Raw genomic sequence first — 25932 nt, forward strand, 5'->3', positions numbered from 1 at the left:
TTCCAATTTTGCTGTGCCACACTGAGGAAACAACTTTTCCTTTGATGCCATTGGCTTTTTGACTTTCCCTTTCTCTGGATGATTGAGATGAGGTTACTTTCACTTCCTAATAAAATAAAACTTATGCAGCTTTCCTATTTGACCATTTGTGTATGTTTCCATAACTTTTCAGCCTATTGGATAAAGTCATTCTGCCCTCTTCACTGTGTGGAAATATTGAGTTTCAAAGTCCTACGCATTTTGTGAAATCTCACATCTGAAGAAAGGAAAAAGGACCCTCATTCCCTCAAAGTGAAAGGTTAGCTATTTAAAGCAAAAATAAAACAAACAAACAAAAACCCCAACAAAAAAACCCACAAAACAAACAAAAACAAACCAAAGAAACAAAATAATAAAACGTCAAAAATAATGATAAAAATCAACACCAAAACCAAACTCCTGGTGAATGCAGAGTTTAATCTGCGAGTGTGTACCAGCAAACTGATTAGTACACAACTAAGAACAAGCACCGGCTGCCTCTTACGAAACTGCCGAGTAGATTGAAGTTACTTGAAAAGGTAAAGAATGATAGGAGGAATGGTGTGGGAACCAGGTGTTAAAGGGATACAGGACACAAGTCTGTTATAAAATCAGCTTTTTGGGTTTAACAAATCCCAAGGTGCCACCCTCGGCATTCGTGTGTGTTAACAACATGACAGAGGAGGCAGCTTTATGGGAGGCTGTGTGAGCAAAGCTTCAGGAAACACCTGTTGTAACTAAGGCGCGGAGTGACCAGCGTCTGGCTCCTCTGAGACACTGATCAGTCTCTCCTTTAATAACACCCATCAACAGGGAACAAAACGAGACACGAAGGTTATTATCGAAGGGCGTAACAGGTAGAAACCATCCAGCCTCGTACGTGACTGAAGAGAATGGGAGACGGTGTGGTTTGCCCATGAGGAAGCACACACACGCCTTGGCACGCTCGTCCTGCTCCTGCCACCCACCGAGAGCCTCTTTCCTGGCGGTGCCCTCAGAGCCGCGCTCCCCTTCCCGCATTCCCTGAGGCCGCGTAGCGATGGCTGCGGCCCCGAGCGGACACGGGTCCGGCACAGCGCGAACCCGCGCTTCCCGGGCAGGCCTGCGAGGGACGGATGAGCGAGCGGCGGAGGGGAGGGGAAGAGGCTGCCCCGGGCGGGGGCGGCGGCGAGCAGAGGCGTTCGTGCGGCGGCCGGGCGCCAATAGCGGCGGACGGGGCCGAGCCGCCTCCTCCCGGCGGCAGCGGCGCTCAGAGCTGGGCCGGCCGAGCCCGGAAGCGGCGGCGGGTGGTGCCGGAGCGCTGTGAGCGGGGCCGGGCGCGGGATGCGAGGAGGCGCCGCCGCCGCCCTGCCCCCTGCCCGCTCGCAGCCAGCGCCCCAGGAGGAGGAGCAGCGAGAGGAGCGGCAGCAGCAGTAGGAGCTGCCGCTGCGGTAGCATGAGCGGGGCAGCCGCCAAGCAGCCCCCCGGCGCTGGGTCCGCCGCGGATCCCGCCGCGGAGAACGCGGCGGCTGCGGACCCTGTGCCGGAGTCGCCTCCACCGCTGCTGAGCGTGGACGTGACGGGATTGGTGTCGCAGTTTGCGAGGAGCTTCGTGCTGATCTTCCCCGTGTATGTGCTGGGCTACCTGGGGCTGAGCTTCAGCTGGGTGCTCATCGCCCTGTGCGGGCTCTTCTGGATCCGCAGGCACCGCGGCGGCAAGAGCTCCCGCCTGGGCCGGGCGCTCGCCTTCCTGGAGGACGAGGAGGAGGCGGTGCGGCTCAGCGTCTCCTCCGCGGATCTGCCTGCGTGGGTGAGTGGCCAACACCCTTCGGCGCTGCCGCGGGCACCCGCGCCCGGCGGGCCGGGGCCTGTTATCTCTCCGGGACCTGCGTGACACCCAGCCCCGCTGCGGTGCCCCCCGCCCCGGCCCGCGGGGCTGTGCCACAGGCCGGAGGCCGGAGCCCCAGAGCCGGCCTGGCGGGAGGAGTGAGGACATTGCATCTCCCGCGCCCCGTGGCTGCTTGTCCCGGTTAGCCAGCCTCTTCCGAGACGGTGCAGCGGCGGGAGCGGACGGGCAGCGTGTCCGTTCCCTCCCGTTCTCCCTCCGCCGGGGTGGCCTCTCCGTGTCCCCGCTGCCCGCGGCGCTGACGGCGGTGACAGCCTGAGCCTGCCGTGGCCGGGGCTCCCCTCGCAGAAATAAACTTTACTGCAGGGTTTGGGTTTCTTTCCCCTCAGGTGCCAGTGACGTGCGCGGCTTGGTTCTAGCGCGGTCTTTCAGCAGAACGCGGATGTCGCGGCTTGGGCCGTTCCTTACAAAGTTGAGATGAGGGTGAAATAGAATCGGGTTCTTAATGCGGTTAGGTGTTTCAGGAGAGTGTTACCGAATGGGGGATGAACCAAAAGTGAGGCGTTGTTTCTGAGTGGTTTTGGGGCTGTGACATGAGGGTTAAGGTACAGGGGCTGTGGTAGGTTTTTCAAAAGGCTTTCTCCGAATCTTCTTTGAAAGTTTTAGTCTTTCTACTAGGTCTTCAGTACTAATGTTAATTATTTCCTTTTTTTTTTAAGCTTAAATCCAGCTTCAAAGTTGAATACGTTTTGTTTGTAATTTCTCCTTTGGAGGATTAATGATGTTTTTGATGCGGCTGCCAGCTGCCAGTGCCAGTGTGCATCCAGGCCTCCCTGTGCCCTGCTCTGCCCCTGTGATGTGCTGTGCAGAGCTTGCTGCTCTCTTAGTGACCATACCAGAAGTCTTGAGGGTTTCTGCTGATTCTTTACGTGCAGTTCCTTTATTGACTACTCTCTGCTCCTGACCTATAGTCACTCACACGTCTCCTGGGGGCTCTGCAGTGACTGTGCATCCAGCAGTATTGATATGATGAGTCCAAGTAGCTGTTTTCATGTGATCAGATTGCAATACCTGATGTGACCTGTTCTAGCTCTACCAAGGAAGTTAAAGGAGAGAATAGAGTGGGTAGGTATGAGACTGGAGTCTTTTACTCCTCTTTTATCTTATCTTTTGCCAAAGTTCTGGTGGAAGATCATGATAAAAATGAGTACAGTGTGCAGGAGAGATTGTTTTTACCTCTTGAAGCAGAGATGTGAGTCTCAAATAATGTAGTTAATAGCTCTTACATTACCTATGTGTTGTGTTTGATTTTTTCCTGTAATCACACAGCATTATAATGGAAATGTTCTGACGATGCATTTAAAATGAATTAATTGAAGCGAGATTTGTAGTGGAGGTTTGTATATAGTAACAATCTGCTGATGACTAAGCGGTAGGTATTCAAGATTAGTACTGTGTGTAAGTTTTATTTTAAGTCGCAATTTGTTACATTTGATAAAATGTCAATTAACTTCTGTGTGGAGTTGTCCAAATAACTAAAGATTTAGAAAGGGGCCTTGTGGTTGAAGTCAGAGGCAAAAAATATTGAGTGCTGGCTGCAAGCAACTGAATATATCCTATGTTGTTGTGAGAAAGCAACTGATCAATATGCAGGGTTTCCCAAAAGTATGACCCTCTCACACAACTGTTGGCAAATGGATGTAGAATTTTCTTTCTGTAGATTTTTTTTTTGTTTTTATTTTTTCCTCCCTCTTTATCCATGTTCTTAAATTTTAAAGGTCTTGGTTCTTTTCTTTCTGCTGATGTATTTGCTATGTTCTGGAAACATCCTTCTTAAAAATAACAGTAGCTTCCAGAATTAATGTAATCTAGAAAACAGAAGACATCTGAAAACTGAAGGTCTGCTTAACTCAACAGTGTTTTTCAATGTCTGCTGTCATAGTCCTTAAGACTTATGTGAGTCTTATGCTGCTTCCTTAATGGGTCTTGAAAAACTGCTGTTGTACTTCCTTCTGCATGATGTGTATTTTCCTGGAGATTTATGAATTTCGGTCATATTTGAAATAACAGCTACTGGATGGGACCTGACATGTCTAATAGGGATCAGCTTTATCCATCTCAGTGTGAACTCCAAACTGAAGTATTTTCTGTTGGTTTCTAATTATGGAAATAAAATTTAAGTTGCTTGAATAAGACAATGCTGTATTTTAAATATAGGAAACTTTGTACTCTTCTGGGACTGATACTGAGGTGTAATAAGCCATTTTTCAACTAAAATTATGTGGTATATCAAAGATTTATTTGATGTGTGGTATCTTCTTGGGCCCTTGATTGGAGAAGAGCTTTAGCTTTATGTGTTAAGTATGATTCTCTTTCCTCACACACCTGGGTATTGTTTGTTGCTTTGGTGGTTCAGATTAAGTACTCAGTAATACTGCATTGTGTTATTTATTTTTAAGAAAGTGATTATTTCAGGAGAATGTTTTTCTGCTGGCAGTATGCTCAGTTGCAGTTTGAAAATGATGCTGTTGTGCCACCACACTGGATAGAGTTTGTAATGTTAATTTTTAATTTCCTAAGTTAGATTTACTTCTTCCACAAGCAGGTGGTTATATGTCAGGAATATTCTGTACTGTGCATGTAAAATGAGTTAATTCAACATGAATACAAGTTAGGTTACTTAAAATGTCAACACAGAATTAACTACAAATAAATATGCAGTGAAAAATACTGCGTTTACTGTCTTAAAAAACCAAGATCTGTACTCATAGACTTGCTAACATGTAGTTATAGCTCTGCTGCATGTTTGAAAGGTGTCATGGATTATATAGGGTAGGAGGGAGCAGAGGTGGGTGCTTTTCCAAATAATTCAGAACTATGCAGCAGAACTTACAATGAGAAAGAACTGGAGATCAAAATTGTCTTTATTTAAAGACATTTTAAGACATGAAAAGGACTTTAAAGAAAGACATTTCCCCTTTTGTTGCAGCATTTTTATGCACCAGATGTATTTTATACTGCAGTGAATGTCATTTAGACACAAATGTGTATATAAGGAAAGTGGCAATTTAAGTACCACTACACAGAGGAGCAAAGGTAGGACGGCAGGACTCTTAAGTTTTTAAAGGTCAGGTATCATGTTGTATTTTATTTTAAAAGCGGTAGTGGAATTTAATAATCTAAGGAGTATAGCAAATTTACTTTGTTCTTTCTCAGATCAGCCAAAAAGTTAATCTAATTTTTCCATTTTAGCAGTGGTTCCTGTTTCCTAGTGCCACTTTCATAACATGCCAACATATCATGTTCAACATGCTTTTGGATTAGTGAAACTTTGGTTCCTGTTTTCTTCAATATACAGATAAAAAGCCATGCTGAATTTGTTTTCCCTAGATTAAATGTAAATTTGGCCTGGTACCAGGAGCTGTGCCTGTGTGCAGTCTTGTCAACAGTCAGCAGGTGACCAAAATAGGAACAAATCTTAGCATTTTTAAAGAATTGATTCTGAAAACAGATTTGGACCATTTTTTGTAATCCTAAGTATGTATTATACAGAAATTGAAATGCTGTGTGTGATTGTAGTAAAAGTAGTGACGTGCTAGAACTTTAATTGCAAGTCTGCTGTGCCATTTTGGATCCCACACACTTGCTTAAGTTTCTGTTCTAGTTTGAAGTGATTTTATGTTGTTGTTTTTTTGGTTTTTTTCTTGTTTTATTTTCTCATCTACTTAAGAAAAAGGAAAAAGCCTGCCTAAATCTAAATAGGTGTCATCACCTTTTTAATCAAACTTATTTGGGGTACAATTGTAAAGAAATCTGATAGGTCTTGTTTCTCATGGGCATATGTGTGAAGTTTTTGCAGATTGTGAGTTTTGTGTGACACCTCTGAGCTACTATACCACTGCCACATGTAGAGAAAGGAGTTAATGTCCAATTATATGGTTAGAGTAACAAAGTCTTTGGTTTTTACTGATACTGGAAAGGCAGAGCCAGCATTTGTGGAAGTGGTTCAGTAGCTCTAACTGCAGGATCATACCTGTACTGAGTGACATTTGCAGAGAAGATTAAGGTGGTTATGCTCTTGTGTGGATTTCTTGCTACAGAATCAAACTTGCTAACTAGATCTTAGATGGTTCAGGACAGGAGTCTCTGAAGAATCCCTGCTGGGGGATGTTATGTACTCAGTAAACTTGATGAACAGGTGGACTTTAGCAATACAATGTGTGCTATTTGCTCTAGAAGAAAAAGTTGTTCCTCTTCTTGTTATACCTTTGGTTACTGCTGTTATTGCTGCAGCTGTAGGAACTGTAGGAGGGTTTTTCTACAGCATATGAAATTTGAAGACACTGACATTGTGACACATACTTCTAATCCATTCTCCAATTTAGTTGAGCATATTAGATGGAATTTACTAGGGGGTGATTTATAAGAATTACTCTCATGTACAGTAACTTAGTGTTAAGCAGGGTCTAATCAGTTTGGGTGGAGAGTACTGCAGGTGCCCATTGCTCTGGGCTGCCAGCCTGCATCAGGAAAGGGTGAAGAGGTGTGAGTACGAATACAGTAGTAACTTTGTGAGTACTTAACAACTGAACTGTGTCCTTCTTCTGCCTGATTATTTTTCATTTTAAACTGTGTTCTGTGCTAGCTGATTCATAGTATAGGAATATGCACATATGTGTATTGTGGGTTGTGTGTGTTTTTGTGGTTGGGCTTTTTCCTTAAAGGAAGAAGTTTATCTGGTTCAGTATTACTTCTTGAAATTTAGGTAATCTGAGTGGCATCTTAAGAGTACCCCATAGTTAAGAGAAATCTAAATTATGGGTTCGGGAATGGAGAACCAAAGGGGGGGAAAAAAAAATATATTGGACAATAGATCCTATCTCCTTGTTTCTCAGTTTTCAAGTTGAGTGTGTTAAACCTATGCTGAGATGATAGTGATTTGAGTGCTGAGTGATTTGGTGTCCCAAAACAACTTTTCTCAGGTAGTAATGTGGTGAGCCTCACTATATGATTCATATATAAGGATCCCTTTTCAAAATATTTTTGGTAGAAACCCACATGTTAAGTTCATGTTTATGAACGTATCAAACTACTGAAGAAAAACAGCAGCCTGCAAGTATTAGTAGATCTCTTGAACTCTATGTAGGTGACACAGGCTTTCTAAATAAGTATTTATAATACATTATTTTTTCATCTAACAGATTATTATTGCATAAAAATTACTACTGAGTTTTGGGACTACTGTAAATATTCTTTAAATATGTAGTTTGTGTGAATAACTATGGAAGATGTGTCCAGATCTCTTAAGTTTTTTTTTTTTGTTTGGTATTTTTTAGTTTTACCTTTTAGTATGGTAGAGTTATTTCCGTGCATAAGTGCCTCTGCATATAAGGAGCGGCCCATCTTTAACCATATTTGAAAATGCAGGAGTCAGAAAAATCTTGTCTGTAGAGGCTGAGGTTTTGTGGAAGAAAAAGAAATCTAGGATAAAAGTCAACCTTTTCTGCCTCTTCTACAAGATTCTTCTCACTTCAAATTACAACTGCTTTTTGAGATTGTTGGCATGTCATAGTGTGGTGGAGTATGCAATCTAAGATTTTTTTTCATTTATTTATTTTTTAACATTAGAGCTTTTGGGGAAATAAAGTTGACTCAGGATTATTGTCAAAACATTTTCATTGCAGTTTATAGTAATGAAAGCCTGTTTTATACATTCGATGTGTTCAAAACAATTCTTTTGTGTCCTGTTCTTTTTCTTCAAAATGAAGAGGTGGCATGTTGTTTCTGGCAAGATAAAATTCTTTAACTTAAATTTTAATATAAACCAAATTATTTTATCACCCATTTATCAATTCATCACTATTTCTCTAGTTGCTGAAATTGTCTTTGGCATAAATTCTTTTGAGCTTTGCTGGCCATATACCCATACTGAATCTGTTGGTTTGTTTTTTTTTAAACTTCAAATAATAGCAAGTTTCAAAAGAATGCTAATTGCTAAATATCTTCTGTAGTGACTGAAATTAGTTTGTCAGAGTCTTATAACTATATATAAGATTTTGAAAACAAAAGTTAATGATTATGAATTAATCTATACCACTGATACGGTATGTTCTGTTATGTAGATAAAAGGAAATCGGTAAAAGAATATTAATCTGGACATACTACAGGAATAATAGATTTGATTTGAGACATTGCTGGTTTAGATACAGAGTTGTTTGACCTGTGGTATCTTATCTTTGTCTTTGCTTTTCTCTACTCTTGGACTCTTAAGTGTGTGTGTATATATATATATATGTATATGTATAATGTAAGTATATTATTATATAAGTATATCATTAAGTCTGATACTACCCTTTCCTAAGGAAGTGGAGAGTGGACACCACACCAGCAGCTTTGGAGCTTTCCTGTGGCCTAGCAGTGTCCAGCATCTAAGGGTTATGTACCAAGCTTGAAAGGTCAGCAGAATTTCAAATGTAGGATGTGTAGGGCTGCTTTTGCACATTCAGGGTGAATACTGTGCCACTTCAAAGGAAAAAAAAATTAAATTCTTATCTTTGGCTGCTGTTTGTGTACACTCAATGAAAATAAAGGATATATATATACAGAGTTGGTTTGTTCAATGTAGAATTAAATGTGAGTAACACTGAGGAAACTGTTTTGATAAGAGTAACGTATTATTATTTGAAACAACTGAATTCAGTAAATTCTGAAGCTGAACTGTTTCGAGAAGTCTGACACTTTATCATCTGTATAGCTTTTAGATTATATGGCACTTTGATTCTGGGTAAGACTTTTTTCAGTTGAGTGAGGTAAGAGTTCTGTGAAGTTGAGAAAGAAAATGTTTGATACGAAAAAAGAGGGAGGAATTTAACCAAGAATTTGCTAAAAGTGTGTAAAATGGTGAAACCCAATTGCCAGATTTGTGTTTGACAGACTTTGTAGTTGTCCAAGATAGCATGAATAGATCCATGACCCTTCTTTGGCTCCATCTGCCATATGCTAAATGCTTTTCTTGTTTTGTAGGGAAGAAAATAAAAAAAAAGGAGGATCTAAACTTTCATTCCTTGGACAGTCTTAACTTTTTTTGAGAAGGTCTTGACCTCTCATAAAGTTCTGTTGGGCTGGGTAGGAAAAGATGATAGTGTAATTAAAGATGTTTGGTTTATTTTTTGAAAATAACTAACTTAAATTTGTTAGGTTTTCTTCTGACATAAGCCATGTTCTCCCTATTTCTTAGCTGGAAATAATGGATCATCAGGAGTGGAAAAAGGGATTGTACAAACTTTCTCCATCAGCTAGGGATGTATCTGGTAGTAGGCTTCTACTCCATTGACTAGAATTAATTCAGATTTAACGTGCTTTGTAAAGACCTCATTACAAAAGCAAGGTTCAAGAATTAGGAATCATTTCCTGGCTTTAGGGGCCTGTTTTAAATGAGCACACTAGCCTTGGGTAGTCTGTTCCATTTACCTCAGCTTTTCAAGATACTTTTTGATCACTGGTTCCTTTATAAAGACCTTATAATTTCCATCCTAATGTCAGGATTCAGGTAAGAAGCTGTGTCCCTCTTCTTGAATCCCATTAATAGGGTGCCCGGAAGAGGGAGGAAAAGAGGTATTCCTAAGCCTTCTTGCACATCATTTGATACCCATCCCCAGCCTACTTCTAGTGTTTTATTCCCAACAGCTTTACCAAGTTTCATGTCTTTTAGTCTTCGTTACATTGATGGAGTTTTTATTTCCTTTCATTTTAAATGGCACAGGTTTTGGTTGGTTGGTTTGTTCTCTCTGTGTGCTTCCTGTGATACAGTTAAAAATTAGAGCAGCAGTGGGAATTTTAAAGCTTCTTTCTACTTGGTCCTTATTTAGGATAATTTAAATTTTATTTGTTGGCTCTGCTCTGCGTTCCTGCATTCATGCTTGTGGCAGAGAAGATCAGGGGGGTTAGTGAAGGGCTTGATTCTGCAGTTTCAAAATGAAGTAAATGTGCACTCCTGACAAAAAGGGTGTTCTGCATCCAACTGCACTTTCTCAGTGCCACCTTGTGCCAACATTAGAATTTACTTGGCCAGCTAATTGTGAGTTTTCTGCCAAGTTGGATGTTCAGCTGGATGAGTTTCATGAGTTTACTGTGAGACCACACAAGTGCCAGTGCCTACAAAAGGGAGGTGGTGGAAGCCTGTGCTCAGGTTTAAAGTGAGATGGAGCATTGGCCTGCACAAAGAGGCTGTTCTTAGAAAACGGATAGCAAATAATGCTGCTGAGGTATCTTTGTGGGGAAGCAAAGTTTGAATGGGAGCTATTTATAATGTCAGTTTGCATATCTAACTTCTTTTATAACATTTTAACAGATGTGTTAACGTATCTAATCATCAGGCATATAAACTCTCAGTATTTTGATTAAGCTTAAAAGTTGACCATGTTTTTAGTGCATGGTTGGATTGGATGAGCTCCAGAAGTCTCTTCTTACTTGAATTATTCAATCATTTTCCTTTTTGTTTTAAGCTGTCATTTAGATTAGCTTTCAGTCTTGAGTTATGGCTTACAAATGGTAAGAAATCTTTTCTGCATAAAATACAAGTATTTGCTTAAATATGAAGTGTACTAGCAAGAAAAAAAAATTTCAAAGAGGCTATCTTTAGAGAGGTAGTGGAACCTTTTAAATCATTTGGATACCTGTCAGCGAAATAGATAGTATTAAAAGTTCTGTGCAGCAAATGTTAAAGCACACTATTTTTCATATGGAACTCCTGTTACATAAATAACCTTTGTAAGACCAACGTTCCCATATAATGAGTCATTGTACAAAGTTTTGTCTGCTACACCCTGATGTGACTACAAAATTCTCCTTAAGAGGTGAAAATCTGAGACAGGACTAACGGTTTTCAGCGGAAGCAGTTTGGATTTATGTACCATGAAGTTGTTACTATACTAGAAACACGAAACTAGTTTTACTTGGCTGAAAATAACTGTCATATGACAGACAAGAATTGCATTGTCATTTGGCTGTCCTTATCGTATAGCAGCATGAGTCGAGTTTACATTAGTTCAGTTGCAGCACTTTTACCTGAGAGATCTGTATTTGCATTGTAAGTTGCATAACTTTTGGCATCTGTTTATGTGGAAACTTCAGTTGAGTCTAGTATAGACTACACTATTGTTTTCATAACCTTTGTTTGCATTCCTTTAGTTTGATACTGGCTCAGTGAATTATCCAAGCAGACTGAAATAGTTTCCTCTGAGAAAATTTTGAAAGATGCTACACAGAATGTAAAATTAAATGTATTTACAATGCACTGTCTGGTCAGTCCTTAGTGGGACAATGAATGTCTAAGAATGCAGTGTCTTACTGTTTCATTTTAAAAGTAAGTTCAGGATATGCTGAAGCATGAAGGTAGCTGTAAAACCTTGATTGCTCTGATTTGAATTAATTACGCAGTGTTATGATTCACAATTCTGCTTTCAAAGTTTGTAGGTGATCTTTTTAAAAACAGCTTACTAAAAACAAATTACTTGTATGGAGGAAAACGTTGTGGGGGAGAAGTGGAATGGAACTTCACAGATCAGGGAACTCAGAGTTTCCTTTACATTTAAGCATTATTATTGCTTCTTTGTACTGTGTGGTTCTTCATGCCTTATTTCAGATCTTCTTAGCTTGATAGAAAAAAACCCTATGTCTGTGCCCTTTTAGATGCCTTTCTTCACATACTGTACTCTGTGGATGTGGTGGTTTCACATTGATTGACATTTGGGAAAGGAGTGCAGTAGACTAGTGAATAATTTTACAGCTTTATATCCAAAAGCTCGACTCCTGTGGTTTGATTTTTTTCTGCAGAGAAGAGTATTAGAAGACATGTTCTGAGCTGTGAGTTTTTGTGGTGACTTAAGAGGGCAAACTCTCAGGACTTTTTGGTATTTAGCACATTTGAGCTCTCTGTATGTTTCAAGCTGACTGTTAATGTAATGAATGTAATGATACTTCAAATAAGGAAATGTTTTCTCTTCATTTGGTAATATTTCCTGATGCAATAATCTTGCTGGTCCAGAATTTTGAAAAATTGTGGTTTGTTTTGAGGCAAGTCTTCCCTCCTCCCCCAGGATATTGATTCGTCTTGCTAATTGTTGAAGTAGAATGCTAAATTCTCTCTTGTGTGTGGCTAGGAAGTTGCCTTAGTCTAGTAATAAATTTTATGATGCAGTCTAAATTTATATCTTAAAATGTGGTGTTCCTCACTCAATGACTTTCTCCTAAAATACTTGAACTAGAAAAAGAACGCTTTTCCACCCACCCACCCTCTGCCAGTTAAATATCAAATGGCAGCCAGGAAATGATAAGAGAGTGTTTCATGGGGGGAGCAGAAAACCAGTGTTCGGTCATTTGACTTGTATGTGTTAAAAGAATATTCAATAGAGATTGATATATTAGATTAAATTGTAGTAATTTCTTGTTCTCTATTTGTTCATGCTAATCTTTATATTGATTTATATTTTAGGGAAGATATTTGGACTATTAAAAGTGTTTGGGTTTCTTTTTTCTCTTAAGGTTGTGCTAGGTATGAGTACAGTGTTGATGTGAATATGCCTGAACTGTCCATGTTCATTTGATAAAGTCACTTATTTCTGTCATGTTTGTGCAAGTGTTTATAACGGGAAATACTTTTCTGCTACATTTGGCTATGTACAAAGCTTTTTAAAAAGTGCATATATATGCCTGTGTTGTTTTAGGTCCTAACATAGACATATAATAACCAAATGTACTTGCCAAACAATTGTTTTTCAAGTCCTTTGTGTTTTGAAAGTTTTGCAATTACAGTTGACATTTCTTTCCTATGTGTCCCATCTTTTGTGTATTCAAGTGAATAACCAAAATGTTACCAATCTGTTAATTTTGTTACTTTTGATTTGCCGAACAACAAAAGCCCTAATGAAGTTTTTTCTTGTTAGTTCATTAAGGTAATCCATTTACACGGAACCATAGTGATAGCCTGACAGTAGATCTGATTTGGAAGTTGCTCAGTTTACAAATAAAGTTTTCATATAAGAATTTGTACTTTAATTTTGCTATTTGAGTGGTGAGGAATTACAAAAGTGTTCTTTTAAACAATATTTCAGTGTTCAGTGATTTGCTTTCAGTGCACACAAGTTGTTACTGGTCAGCCTGCTACCTGCTGCCTTCATACTGAACTCTTTGGTTTTCTGGCACAGCCAGTGAGGAAGTCTGTTGTACTAACACCATGACAATAAATCTGACAAACTGCTTGAATCTCTGTTGGGTTTGGGGAGAGGGTATGCACAGTGGTGTTCTGGATACCATGTAGGAGTGGCAGGCAATTGTAGGTGGCAGTTCTTGTTTGGGAGTAGGTGCAGACAGGACCATTGAGGGCTAATGGACAATTTTAGATGATGTTAAAACATTTACCAAGGGAAATGGGCAATAGGAAAATTAGAAGGGATACTGGAAGACAGTCTGTACTGGCTCTGGTAGGAGACACCCAAGTTTCATTCACTGAGTGAGTTTGATATTTGGGATGTAGACTGTTTAGCAGATATTTTGTACAACTTTTTTTAGTGTACGAAGTGGGGTTATTAGTGCTTGAAGTGAACCCTGCTAAAGGGATGGAAGTGATTGCAGCTTTAAAGCATTTATCCTTGACTGAAATAAGCTTGATTCACATCTCTGTCCTCAGGGAGCAGGCTGATTAACGTAGGTTCAATTTATTGGAGAGCAGTAGAATGTATCCACTTGCCAGAGAGAAAAGATTAGTTCATCAGTGTTCCTAAAATTAATGGGTTTTAAGATCTGACAAATCACTCTGGAATTCCTTTGCTGTAAAGTTCTGATTCTTGTTTCCCATGTAACACACAAGATTCTAGTTTAGTTTTAACATGTAAGAACTTACAAGGTCACTTACTTTCTTGCTGGAGACTTGCAGCGCTTGGGGAAATGGTTTTTCTTTATGTCAACCACAGTTGTCTTGGGAGTTTTCATTTGTTCTAGTTTTCTTTTCCAGCAAAGTTACGAACTCCAGCTCTGCTTTCTGCTACTGTGGTTGTTTGCATTGTCAGCCACGTGGAAATAACATTCCTGTCTGTGATGTTCCAGTGGAGAAGACAATATATAAATAAGGCTCTTACATTGTGATCTCCCACTGAGTAAGTAAAATAGAAAAAACTCTTGAATCAGATTAGTCAGTGGCAAGGGATTTGAGATGTCGCTATTTTAAAAGCAACTAACAATATGAGCTTATGACAAATGAAATAAATACATTAAAACCCCTTTTTTTTTCCCCCACCATAGTTTACAACTTAATTTCAATTGTTGTGGTTTGACCCTGGCTGGATGCCAGATGCCCACCAAAGCTGTTCTATCACTCCCCTTCTCAGCTGGACAGGGAGAAAAATGCAATGGAAAACTTTGAGGGTTGAGATAAGGACAGGAAGAGACATCACTCATCAGTTGCCAACATGGGCAAAACATACTCAAACTGGAGAAATCAACTGATATTTTTACCAGTCAAATCAGAGTAGGATAATGAAAAGTCAAACAAATATTTAGAAACACCTTCCCCCTACCCCTACTTTTTTCCTGAGCTTCACTTTCTTCCTGATTCACTACCTCCTCCTCCATGGACTGCAGGGGAATCTCGGCTCTGGCACCTGGAGCACCTCTTCCCCTCCTTCTTCACTGACCTTGGTGTCTGCAGAGTTGTTTCTCTCACGTTTTCACTCTTCCTTGGGCAGAATTACTTCTGTGCAATAACAACTTTTTTTCTTCTGTCTTCTGAAGTAAGTTATCACAGGGGTGCTGTCACCGTTGCTGCTGGGCTCAGCCTTGTCCAGCAGCAGCTGGCTGCTGGTCCATCTTGGAGCTGGCTGGCATTGGCTCTCTTGGGAGGGAAACAGGAAGATAACTCCATAGGGAGAGGTTCTGGCAACTTCCCTCAGAAGCCACCTCTGTGGCCCTAATCTTTCACCTTGTCACACACACCCAGTGCAATCTTAAACTGTTCAGTTAAAAGAGATATCTTTAATGTGTTTTTAAGAAATAAAGTTTGGTGTGGTCTTTCAAGCAAGGCAGACACCCTGGTTCAGAAGCCAGCACGGTGGCCCCCCTTGGCCACTTGGACCATTCTACCCACAAGACATCAATGTGATGGATGGCGAAGATGGTGTTTATTGTAGGAGAATTTGACATTTTATAACCTAGGGTCACTGTGCTACTCCCATCTGCTTTCATCACAGCTAGGTGCTATTGGCTAATTGCAGGAGTCATTACCATACTCTGTGGAGAAGGGGGGGTTACTAACTTTCCGTTACATCCCGAAATCTTCAGTGCTGCGGTGCCCTACTGCTACAGTTTGGCAGCTCAGCATTGATGTCCTAATGATGTCTCAAGTATGTTGAACAGTCAGGACTGTATCAGATAAGGCAAATTATATACAGCAACAAGGGCAGTGGACTTGACTTCAGCATCCCTTGATGTTGAAAATAATTAAAATACTTGGGTTTTTTTTTCTTCTCAGGGCCTCGTTGTACATGGAAAAGACTTTATAAAATTCTTGAAAATACTTTTTTGAGCTGGGAAGATATAGTTGCAAATTAGCTGCTATTTATGCAGATTTCTGAAAATAACTGTGGCATTTTACTCAAGGGGGTTGATTTCATTTTAACTGTCATCTCTGCATTCTTCTAACTCAAGTGATGTCTTTTGCAAGAAAGTTATTACATGTGATTAAAAGCTGAGTACAGATCTAAGGCTGATGAAAATGATCTGGTAGCTGTACAGGGCTGGGATTCAGGCCTGCACAACAAACAGTAAAACCTGTAAGAGAATCTGTTGCCAGTTAGCACACACAGTCACATTTCCTGTAGCAAACTGAAATTTAGATACCAGACTTGGGCACTTCATTCCAGAGAAAGGTCTCTCCCTGGCACCTGCCTTTGGTGAAAGGGAAGCGATGAACAGAACTCTTTGTAGGAGGTCCCTTTTCTCTGTATAAGAAGATTGTACAGTAAGGAGGTTGTAACTACACTGCTACTTTTTACATGCTTAAATTTATCAAGGAATAATTTGGGCCACAGCTGTTAGATTTTAATTAATACATGTAGTAAATATTCTGTGGTAGAACTTCTAAAAAAATTACTAGCATCTGTTGTAAAATCTGCTGAGAGTTTCAGAACTGACAGTGACTTGGCTGCATATATTATTCCCTGCATGGGCACAAAGATTAACCTCTCCAAGAGAAATTCAGCTTAAGGAAGGCTCTGCTTAGGAGCAGTCAAATAAATTTGCATTGCCATGGGCAAGATTTCTTAGAGCTAGATTTTTGACAACTGACTTACTCGGTGGTTGTTGGCAATTCAGGCAGTTGTCTTAAAATTGACAGAGATTTCATTTACAGAATTATTACTAAGTTGGGTTTTAGGCAGTAGGTGCTTGGTTTCCTCTCAGAGATAGAATCTGCTGAACTTAAATTTAAACATGTAGGTGCCAATTAGTTGGAGTTTATCTTTTTGGTCAGTATACACATCTCCAGAGGACTGTATTTGATCTTAAGAAAAATTTCAAGCTGTCAGATAGATCTCTCCAGAGGCCTTTATTTCTCTTTTATTGATGATAAAGCAGGTGTAGAGAGACTTGTTTATTCTTGGCCATATAAAAGACAGAATCCTGAGAATTACTGAAAAGTAATTAATCAGTTGCAATTGTCTACTGATTTACACTGTTTGAATCTTAAAAACTGGAAATCCTTGAAATTGCTGTGAAACCGTGTGTAGGTAAAAGGGGTTGCTGAGATATAAAAAGTTTTTTTCATCTTTCCTTTGTCATAAACTACAATGAAGATCTAGTGGATATGATCTGATTATCGCAGTTCCAGCTATGGACTGTACAAATACACAGAGTGGGACAGTAGATGCTTAAAATGCAGAAATGATGAGCTTAAGTATCAGTTAAGCTCAGTCTTTTAATCTCAGTCTTAAAAGACTCTTACATGCGTAGTATTATGATTAATTGTAGGCTGCATCTCTATAACGTGACACTGCCTACTGCTATCATTAATTAAAATTATATTGATTTATCATGGCTATTTTTGCTGCTAAATGGCAAAGTGAAAGAATATAGTGTGTTTGTAATAGTTGAATTAGGAGTAAAGAATATTCAAGAGATCCCTGAATGCTTGGGTTATCTTCAGCATTGATGATAATCAATAATAGGAGAGGTGACAGTTCTGTGTTGAATTTATAAGAGGGTAATGTATCCAACTCCTATTTTTTCACTCTTGTTACCTCTCCATCCTGTCTGTCAAACACCCAACAATTCTAACGCTGGAAGGTTCCTCCTCCAAGGCCAAGAAGATATTGAATCTGCATCACTCAGCTACTTGTTACCCATTGTTTGTTTGAAGGGCAGAAGCTGCCTTTATGCAAAGGCTGGTTTCAGGTGTGGGTAAAACATCTTCATGCAAGTGGTGCTGAGCATAAGCAATGGCTGTGTAAGGAAGCAAGGTTATGTCATTCAGGTCAGCACTGCACACTTGATTGGCCATTCTAGAGGTGAACTGATGGCATTATTGAAAATCTTTGTAGACTCCAGATAGTAGTTTGTCCACAGTCTGTGCTTCTGCTGAAGGCCTGGTTTTATAACTGCTTCTGTGAAAACTAGGGTATATTCTCTCAAAAAAACACAGGAACTTCTCTCCAAACATACACAAAATAAGTGAACTTAGATTAGAAGCAGAGAAATTGAAATGGAGTATCATTTAGGGCATATATGGCCAAACGTTAAACTTACCAAAACACAGGACAAAGCAGATTCTTTAGTTTCCAGTATTGTTTTAAAAAGAGCTTAATTTAGAAAGAGGATTTACATTTTTTTAGAATTTATGATCACTTTCTTTGCTTACTTTTTCAAGATGGAAAAACTTTTTAACAGAGTCTTAAGGATGTTTTGATGCAGAGCATTGCATGACAGCAATTTCAAAAGACTGTCAGTGATGGTTTGCAGTGGTGACATGAGAGAAAGTGTCTGTGTCTGTAGGAAGATGGAATCTTAGGAGATGTTTCCTGGAAGCAGGGCCTGGAGGAATTTTGGTAGGGTGAAGGGGAGCACTGCAAACTGACTGGACTTTTGCTTTCTGTTTAGTGTTTTGTATTTTTGTATTTACTACTGATGTCTTGAAAGACATCAACAACTTGAAACCTCATCACTATTTTTTTTTTTTTTCCCAAAAGATGAAATGTTTGTTTTAAACTCCAAATTTCCTATATATTATTAGCATTTCTTTTGTGTTGGCTTTGTTGAGTTGTAAAAACTTGAGTGGTGGGACAAGTGACTGAACAAATGTTGCTGTGTACACAAATCAAAGTGTCAACAGGATTGTCAAATAGGTGTTTTTTAACTAAAATATTAAAACATGTAATAATACGTTGTTGAAAAAAAGGAACAGGACAACCTTGGGTGCTCATTTACTCATTTGCTGCAATTCTACTTGAGGGGCTTCATCTTCCCTTTTTCTTTGTGTGGACTTCAATATACTGCAGACTGTGATGTGACTTGCAGACAGTGCCAATCTGTTTGTGGATGAACATAAATCTCGTAGTGCTGTGGATGGTGTATTTTGGTATTAAATTCACTTTCTGATTGTCCTGGAGTAACTTTATGATACTGGTATCCCCAATCGTCTAGTTTATGTTATATATTAAGTTCTGCACCTTTAAGACTGGCTTTGAGAGCAAGAAAGGGGGAAGAAGAAGCGCGCAGTTTGTGTTAAAGAAAAACATCACTCCCACACATCCCGCTCCTGGACTGTGGTGTCTGCAGCACGGACAGACAGCGGGACAGAGCTTCTCTCTGGATTTTAGTTAGTTTTAGCTAGCTGAGGCAGAGGAGTTCCCTAGACCTTTGTTTGTTTTTTTCCCAATTTTCTTGAATCTGTTCAAACCTGCTCTGGACTGAACACCCAGCCAAACCCCAAGAACTCACGCCTGTGGCCCACCGGGGCCTGGGCCTCGGCACTTTCCAGCGCCGGAGGGACTGATAAGAACCTGAGCGAGCCGAGCTACACCACATGAAAAAGACTTTTCTTCCTAGACTTGCCATCCCATCGAACAGCAAGAAGTTTTATTATTTAATATTACTCAATTTCTGTTAAATAAACAGCTTTTTCCACTTCTCTCTAAGGAATTTTTTTTCTTTTCCCGGACCAGTTAGTGGAGAGGGGCATTTCCCTGGGGAAATCCCCATTTGGAGTTTTCCTTCCTAATTTGCCCTAAACTAAGACACTGATGAAAATTATAGTACAGTTCTAGAGAGACACTGCAAGCCCAGGAGATTTGCAACTTACTGGATGTTGCACTGTGCAGATGCTGGATGTGCCAACCCAGTAACATAAGCACATGAATTTTCCTCAGAGGATGCAGTTTCAGTAGCAGGCTGTTCTTCTGCAGGTTTGATTTAAGTACACTTACCCTGCTTTTTCTAAAATAGCTTCTTGGATAAGAGGTGCTAAGCTCAGTCATGGGATAGATACTCCAGCTGGAAGATGGGCTGTCCAAATGTGATTTGTGTGAGTACAAGAACTAAAAGCTGTGGGTGCAAATTTAAAAATGTTTTTATGTGTTTGTAAAATCTTTTCAATAAATAATGAAAATAGTTTTTCTGTTTCAAAACAAAGTGATATTACTGGGTGGGGATTTTTGTTTGTTGAACATTATCTTCTAACATTTTTGAGGACTTTTTCCCCTCTAAAGTATCTTTTATACTTTAGAGAGAAGTCAAAATAGTAAGTAAGACTGATATTTAAGGATGAGGATAATAGTTAATTTAGCTGGGGAGGCAATATGGGTTTGGATTCCACCTTGTAGCTCAAACATAAGATGTAGCATTCCTAAGTTTAGAAACTTGATTTCGCACGTAGTGCTTTCAATGTCTTTCCTTAGCAACCCAGCCTACCAAAACACACCAGAGCTGCCCTTCCTGCTCTGTACTGAGGAACAGTAGCAAACTCCATGGTTTTAAGGTGGAGTTTATAAACAAAAATAGGATAATGAGTCCTGCAGTTGTAGGGGATTGCAATTCAGGGGTCAGAGTATTTTCCAGTTATGTACTTTGTTGGTTTTGCATTTTCAGTATGATCCTATATGAGGTTAAGGGCTGCACTAAAACTCCAGAGCATCATTTTTAAGTAAACTTACCTGAAGAGTGTTCATGAAATGGAATTGCTTTTGGGTTTTTTTTTTGCTTGTTTTCTTTGGTTGGGACTGAGCATGCCTCAAGATAGAAGGGGTGCTGGAAGATGCTAACAGCTGCTAAGGGGTTACAGCCATCCTTTGCAGAAGTTGAGAGAGCATTCAGGGAAGTACAACTTCACCACTGAACAAACTTTTTTGATTTTTCCTTAGACATCACTTCTCATTGCTGTGTTAGCTGGACCTTTGATCTTGCTTAGTGCAGAAGTTCCTATGTTATGTGTTGCCAGTGAAATGTATGACGTACTTTGTGTGTCTTTTTCTAACGAATCACACTATTCTGTATTCGTTGCTGATAAACAGCCCATTGAGGGGGACAGAATTGTTCTAGAGAGAAGAGAGAACAAGTCTTATATACCTTAAAAATTTTAGTGGCTACCTAATTATTAGAAATACATAGCTTTGTATATGAACCTGGTATAATAATTTGGTTAAATGCTTGAAGGAAAGACCCAGAAGGAGTTACACATGTAAGCTTGTTGTCTGATACCTGATGCTGCCAGGTTACCTGGGGCTTTCCTCCCCACCATTTGTCACTGCATTAACTTGAGACCCGATTTAAACATTGGGCTCTTTTTCGCTTTCACTTTATTAGAATGCTCTGGTTTCTGTTATTTTGTCAGCAGAGCTTTATAGTTTCAGAGAGGGCTAATCACTGATTATTTACAGGTTCCACAAAACTCCCAGACTGTTGGTCTACATTCTTTATATTCTCTGGATTTTACATAGTGAGTTTCTACTGTTTCAACTAGAGATGAAAGGGAAATTTTAAAATGCCTGTCATATCTTTCATGATTTCTGATTTTATTTCAAAAATGTTTTAATATTAAGAATAAGCTCTGGCTGGATAGTACTGGATGCAGTGCAGTATATAGAAGCTAAACACCTTTGCTATTGTTGAGTCAGAGTCAGTCAGAACAAACATTAAGTTTTAACTACTGAGAGTACTCTACAGACTTGTTTGACTTCTTAGGATGCAGGTTAACCTAGCTTGAATCTTTATGGATACCACCAAAAAAATAAAAATCCAAGTTCTCCATTTTGCCTTTTTTGTATTTTCAAATACAAATTTGCCGTTTGCTCATACCCAGCCAATACAAAGTGAATGATACTTGTCGTACACATAGATTTGTTTCAAATGTATTGTGAATACTAGATTACATAAAAAGAATAGAAGGTTGGGCTTCAGTGCATGGAGATGTTTCAGGCTAAAGACAGGGAAGAAGATTTAATTTGCCTGAGAAGATTTAATCTGCCTGAGGAAGAGGTGTCTTGCAGAAGGTGATCATTGCTTCTTAACACTTGCCTTTTCTGAAAGGTGATGCCATTTTAGGCCTCACAGAACACCTGCATAGTTTGCTTAGCGAGATGAACTGTGTAACCTAGTGAGTGCTGAAGGAGTGAGCTCTCCCTGCTCCAGGAACCTCGGTCTCAGTGGATCAGACTGACTGCGGGCTTAGGGAAGTGGGCAGCGGGTCAGTAGAGTAAAAGGCAAAGAAACATTAAATGTTTTATTGTAGATACCAGCAACAAGGATGGCTGACAATTTGGTGCAGAGCCCAGCACTTCTTTTCACAGCTGTAGACAGTTCAAAGGATAGTAAGTTGTGCTGTGACACTGGTTGTATAAGCTGTTTTGAAAGCTGTTTAGCAGTCCAGAGAGGAAAATTTGTCTTCTGTTGACTGTCAAGAGAGTAAGACACTCTGGCATGCAGTGGGGTGGGAACATGCCTGGATTCTCAAGGGAACTGAAAAGGAATTTGTTATAGAGACTTGAAAGTACGAAAGAGGTAATGTTTTTGAAATGTGACAAATTGAAAATACCATGCTAATGCTGTTATAATTTTACTTTAAAAGCCAAAAGCTGGAATTTCAAGGTATTGAGCCTTTATTTGTAGAAGGAGAAGAAATTAAATTACTCCTGGGAGTTAAAGGATAAAGTCAATAATGTCAAAAAAGTACTGTGCAGGATTTTTTAAGTGGTAAGATTTGGTTGATTCTGAGAGCTATAGTTCATCTTATGTCTTTTAGCAGTTTAAGCATTTAAAATCTGTGTCTTTGCTTTCAGTAATTGCAGTGCTCATGGGAATTTGGAGATGTGCAAATGCAGGCTGTTCTTAAGTGTTTAATTTTGTAAACCTTGAATGCACTACTTCTCTATAACATGGTGTGAGAGCAAGACTTTGGTCAGTATAAATCCAGTTTCTGATATTTTGTTTCTATAGAGTCTTACGCTAATATGCTAATTTTTATTTTTTTTTAAATGGTGCGTGTCCTGGCCCTCTGATGGACATCAGCATTTATAAACTACAATTGTTACTGCTGTAAATGCCTGTAGAGGTGAGATTGGAAGAGGGCATCTTGTTGCCCAAAGAGTTCATGTTGGGTTCTGGTCTTCTGAGGAAGTGGTATATAAAAACACTGTTGTAAATGTGGATAGTAAACAGTCAAAATGTTAAACCTAAATTCTTATGTTTCCCCACTTTAAGATGTGCTCAACAGGTGTGTTATATGGGAAAACGTGTCAGGATATCAGTCTTTAGTATATCAGTCAGAGGTTCTGGATGTCAGTCCCTTAGAAGTGGAAACCATTAAAAGGTTCCTGCAACCTAATGCCCCCCTATTCCTCTTACTTCTTTATTATTATTTTTACTGTCCTGTCTCACTCCAAACTAAGCAGTGAAAATGTGCCTTTGTCCTTTTTTGAGATGGAAAGTGAAAAATAAATGTGAACGTGGCAATTCAGGAAAAATTACAAGATGCTAAATTGCAGTGAAAATAAATCAGTGTGGCTACAGAGTTGATGTCATCTCTATATTGAAGCCTGAGTTATGATATATATTACTAATATATGCATACTTGAAGATCTGAAATTAGGCTGTGCTAGATGATGAACCTGTGGTAGTAGACTAAAAACTTCAAGCTTTCTGTGCAGAAGGAGGTAACAGCTGAGCAGGGCAAACCCATGTGGCTTCCTCTGGCAGACATCCTGTGCTGTCGATTCTGCACCCAGATACCAGAGGAAACCATGCCAATGTAATTCCACATATTTGGAAAGAAACTCTAACCTTTACTGGTAAAGAAAGAAATTTTTGTTTCATGTTGTATGTCTGGTGATTAAGCCTGGATGCTTCTGGAAGTTAATGATGATTGGTTTTTAATTTCTAGGCTGAACCTCTTTCCTCCATTTGGGGCTGCAGAGGCTGAGTATCAAGCTAGAAGCAGCATTTCCCAGCATCCTTACTAGCAGACTACTGTTCTGTCATTCTTCCAGAGCAGCTGCTTATAATGCCTATCCCGGAGGATTTTGTTATAGCAAGCTGCTGCTAAGTGGGAGGTCTCTGGGTAACTTTCTATTGTGGCATGCTTGCTCCATCTCTGCAAAAATAGCAGCACTTAGGCAAATTTTATCTAGTTTTGGTATTGGCGAGTTAAATTGCTGAAAAGTAATGCAGCTTTTGACAAGTCACGCTGCCACTGTGAGTGAAGCATATTTAATGGATGCTGAAGTGAAAGATGTGCATGAAAAAATGAAACTGCTGTGCTGTGAAATGGCTCAGCATCCTTAACTTTTGGGTTGCAGGACTTAGTTCTGGGCTGCTTTTTCAGTCATATCAGAGCTCTGGAGCCTCTTTTTAGACAGGGTTTATCTTTTGCAAATACAACATTATTTTGCATTACCAAAGACTCTGTTTGCCATAGAAACTGGGGAGAATATCCAGGTGAGAATATTCTGGTGGTGTTGCAGGGCTGCATAAGGATGCATTCTGAATCCTCAGCTGCCGAAACTATAAGCTGATCAGGCTTTTGCTAGGCTGTTAACAAAAATGGAAGGATTGTTAATTTCCTAAATGCTGTTCCAATGAATTCTGCAATGAGAAGAAAAACAGAGGGCAGCTCTCTCAATTACAGTCCTGTATATGTATTTAATATATAATATATTTAAAAAAAAATAATCTTAGCAAAGTAACATGTTTGTATTACTTAATTGAGAAATATAGATTTATAACATATATAATAATATATGATATAGAATGATATATAATCATTATATATATATGATTATAATATAATAATAACATTTATGGTTATTGGTAAAATGTAAAAAAGGCATTTTAGAGTTTGAATGAATGGTATGCTTTAAGTACAGCAGGAAGGTTGGATATGGCATCCCTCTGTGGAGTTTGGGCTATAGTGATGTTCGGAGGATGTGTGTATGGGCAGTGGTGGCTCTTGGCAGCATTTTAGGAAGGTCTGGTTTATGCTAGTTTAGCCTGACTTTACAAGACAAAGTCTGTGTGCTGCTAGTTGTTTTGCTTGTCTCCCAGATATCAATATGATATGAATCCTGATATATTGTGAATATATATTAGGAGATAATGTCCTTCTGGCAATACCAGGATGCTGAAATGTCCTGTGTATGTGAACTGCTGTTTATTCCAGGTTTGAGCTACTTGGTATGTTAGGCTTTTCTTTAGACCTTCTCGGAGGGGAAGAGGAACAGAGGTAACAGAAGGTTGCAAGGAAGTTAAACTTTCTATAGCTTATAAAGAATGTCAGGTTTATTACTTGAGGTGTATGAATTCTATTGTAGTAGCTTTCCTGTGCTAGCATTGAACCCTGGAAGTGTTGAAAAGCTGTTTGTTTCAATTTCTCCAAGCACCAACTTGTTTTGTCTTTAATTGCTGTGTTGAGTAAATTACTTTTCACCCTCATGCTCACAGTGACTGAAGCAGATAGCTCAAGATAGTGGGGAATACAGAGATCACCCTGGAAAACTCGTGCTGAACAGCTGTCTGTAATTTGCTGTGGCACCTCACAGGACTTGAACTGATAGAGGCAGCTCACATGGGCTGACAGTGTTTGTGCTGGTAGTGTTTTGGGAACATTTGGTGGGGTACCAAGTATGTGTTTCTAAAGCCACTCTTGTCTTATAGGTGCAAATCTGACTCAAAGGGCATGTAATTGCTTCTTTCATAAAGGTTTATTTTGTTTTCCAGTGTGTTGTCCAAGCACTTAAATGACTTATGTTCCAGTTTATAAATAAATGCAGTCCTTAACCTTGCTTGGTAGTACAAACTGTTTCTTTCATTTAAGTATGTTTCCACTTTTTCCAATATTTCCGTTTTACTTTGAGGTTTTGTCATGATCATAGAGACATGGCAAAAATTCTAGGGCCCTTCCCCACCTCCTTTTTATCACTGTATTTTACTCTGTGTATGTGTACTCTCTGTCTGGAGAGGGGTAGTTTTATTTTTCCCCTACCCTTAATTCTCTTATGTTTGATTTTTGTAAAACATTTTTTTGTTTGTTTATTTATGGGCAATTATTGTTAAAACCTGTTCTTATTTTGTAACACTTTTAGGTTAGTTGGTACTGGTTTACCTGGGTATTTCTAAGTATTATTTAGTGAAGTACCCCATGGACATAAATAGTGTGTTTGACAAAACCAGTATTCTATATTCTGTCTGCTTCTGAACCTTCCAGATATTTCTGTTGAAAGATGTGGAACATTCAGCTCATCTGTAATGATTCTCAGGAAACAGTTTCAAGAGTCCTGACTTAATTCTCATACTGCAAACACACTGCATTTGTAATCCTGAGCATGAATTTCACTGTGCAAAGGCTAATAATATATTTAAAACTGGAAAAGAAAATCCATCCCAAGGCATGCTAAATAGAAACTGAATCAATTACCAAAAGTTATGGAAATAGCAGTTGATTGTTAGTTTAGTAATAAGGGCCTGCAGGATTTTTAAGGAACCCTCACTATTAGCATTTAACCTTTTCTTTCAGAAATACCGAATCTTGCAGTTCTGCAACAGTAAGTGTTTTGGGGGAT

General features: G+C 39.4%; 1 protein-coding gene across 4 annotated transcripts in view; it reads left to right on the forward strand.

Annotated features, from left to right (window-relative positions):
- The first annotated feature begins 1310 nt into the window (after positions 1-1310).
- ESYT2 (extended synaptotagmin 2) overlaps positions 1311-25932 on the forward strand; it is an 82286-nt gene continuing 57664 nt past the window's right edge. For 2 of the 4 annotated variants that reach the window (XM_014257421.2, XM_014257422.2), the window contains exon 1: positions 1312-1807. In XM_014257421.2, the coding sequence (XP_014112896.1) occupies positions 1454-1807 (354 nt within the window). In that variant the 5' untranslated portion in view covers positions 1312-1453. Of the gene's footprint in view, positions 1808-25932 lie in introns of all 4 variants that reach the window. The other 2 variants (XM_088053250.1, XM_005528535.3) reach the window with 2 other exon arrangements.

Source organism: Pseudopodoces humilis, chromosome 1 (genome assembly GCF_049639895.1).
Source record: "Pseudopodoces humilis isolate 2021_Gansu_Grassland_sample_001 chromosome 1, ASM4963989v1, whole genome shotgun sequence".
NCBI lineage: Eukaryota > Metazoa > Chordata > Aves > Passeriformes > Paridae > Pseudopodoces > Pseudopodoces humilis.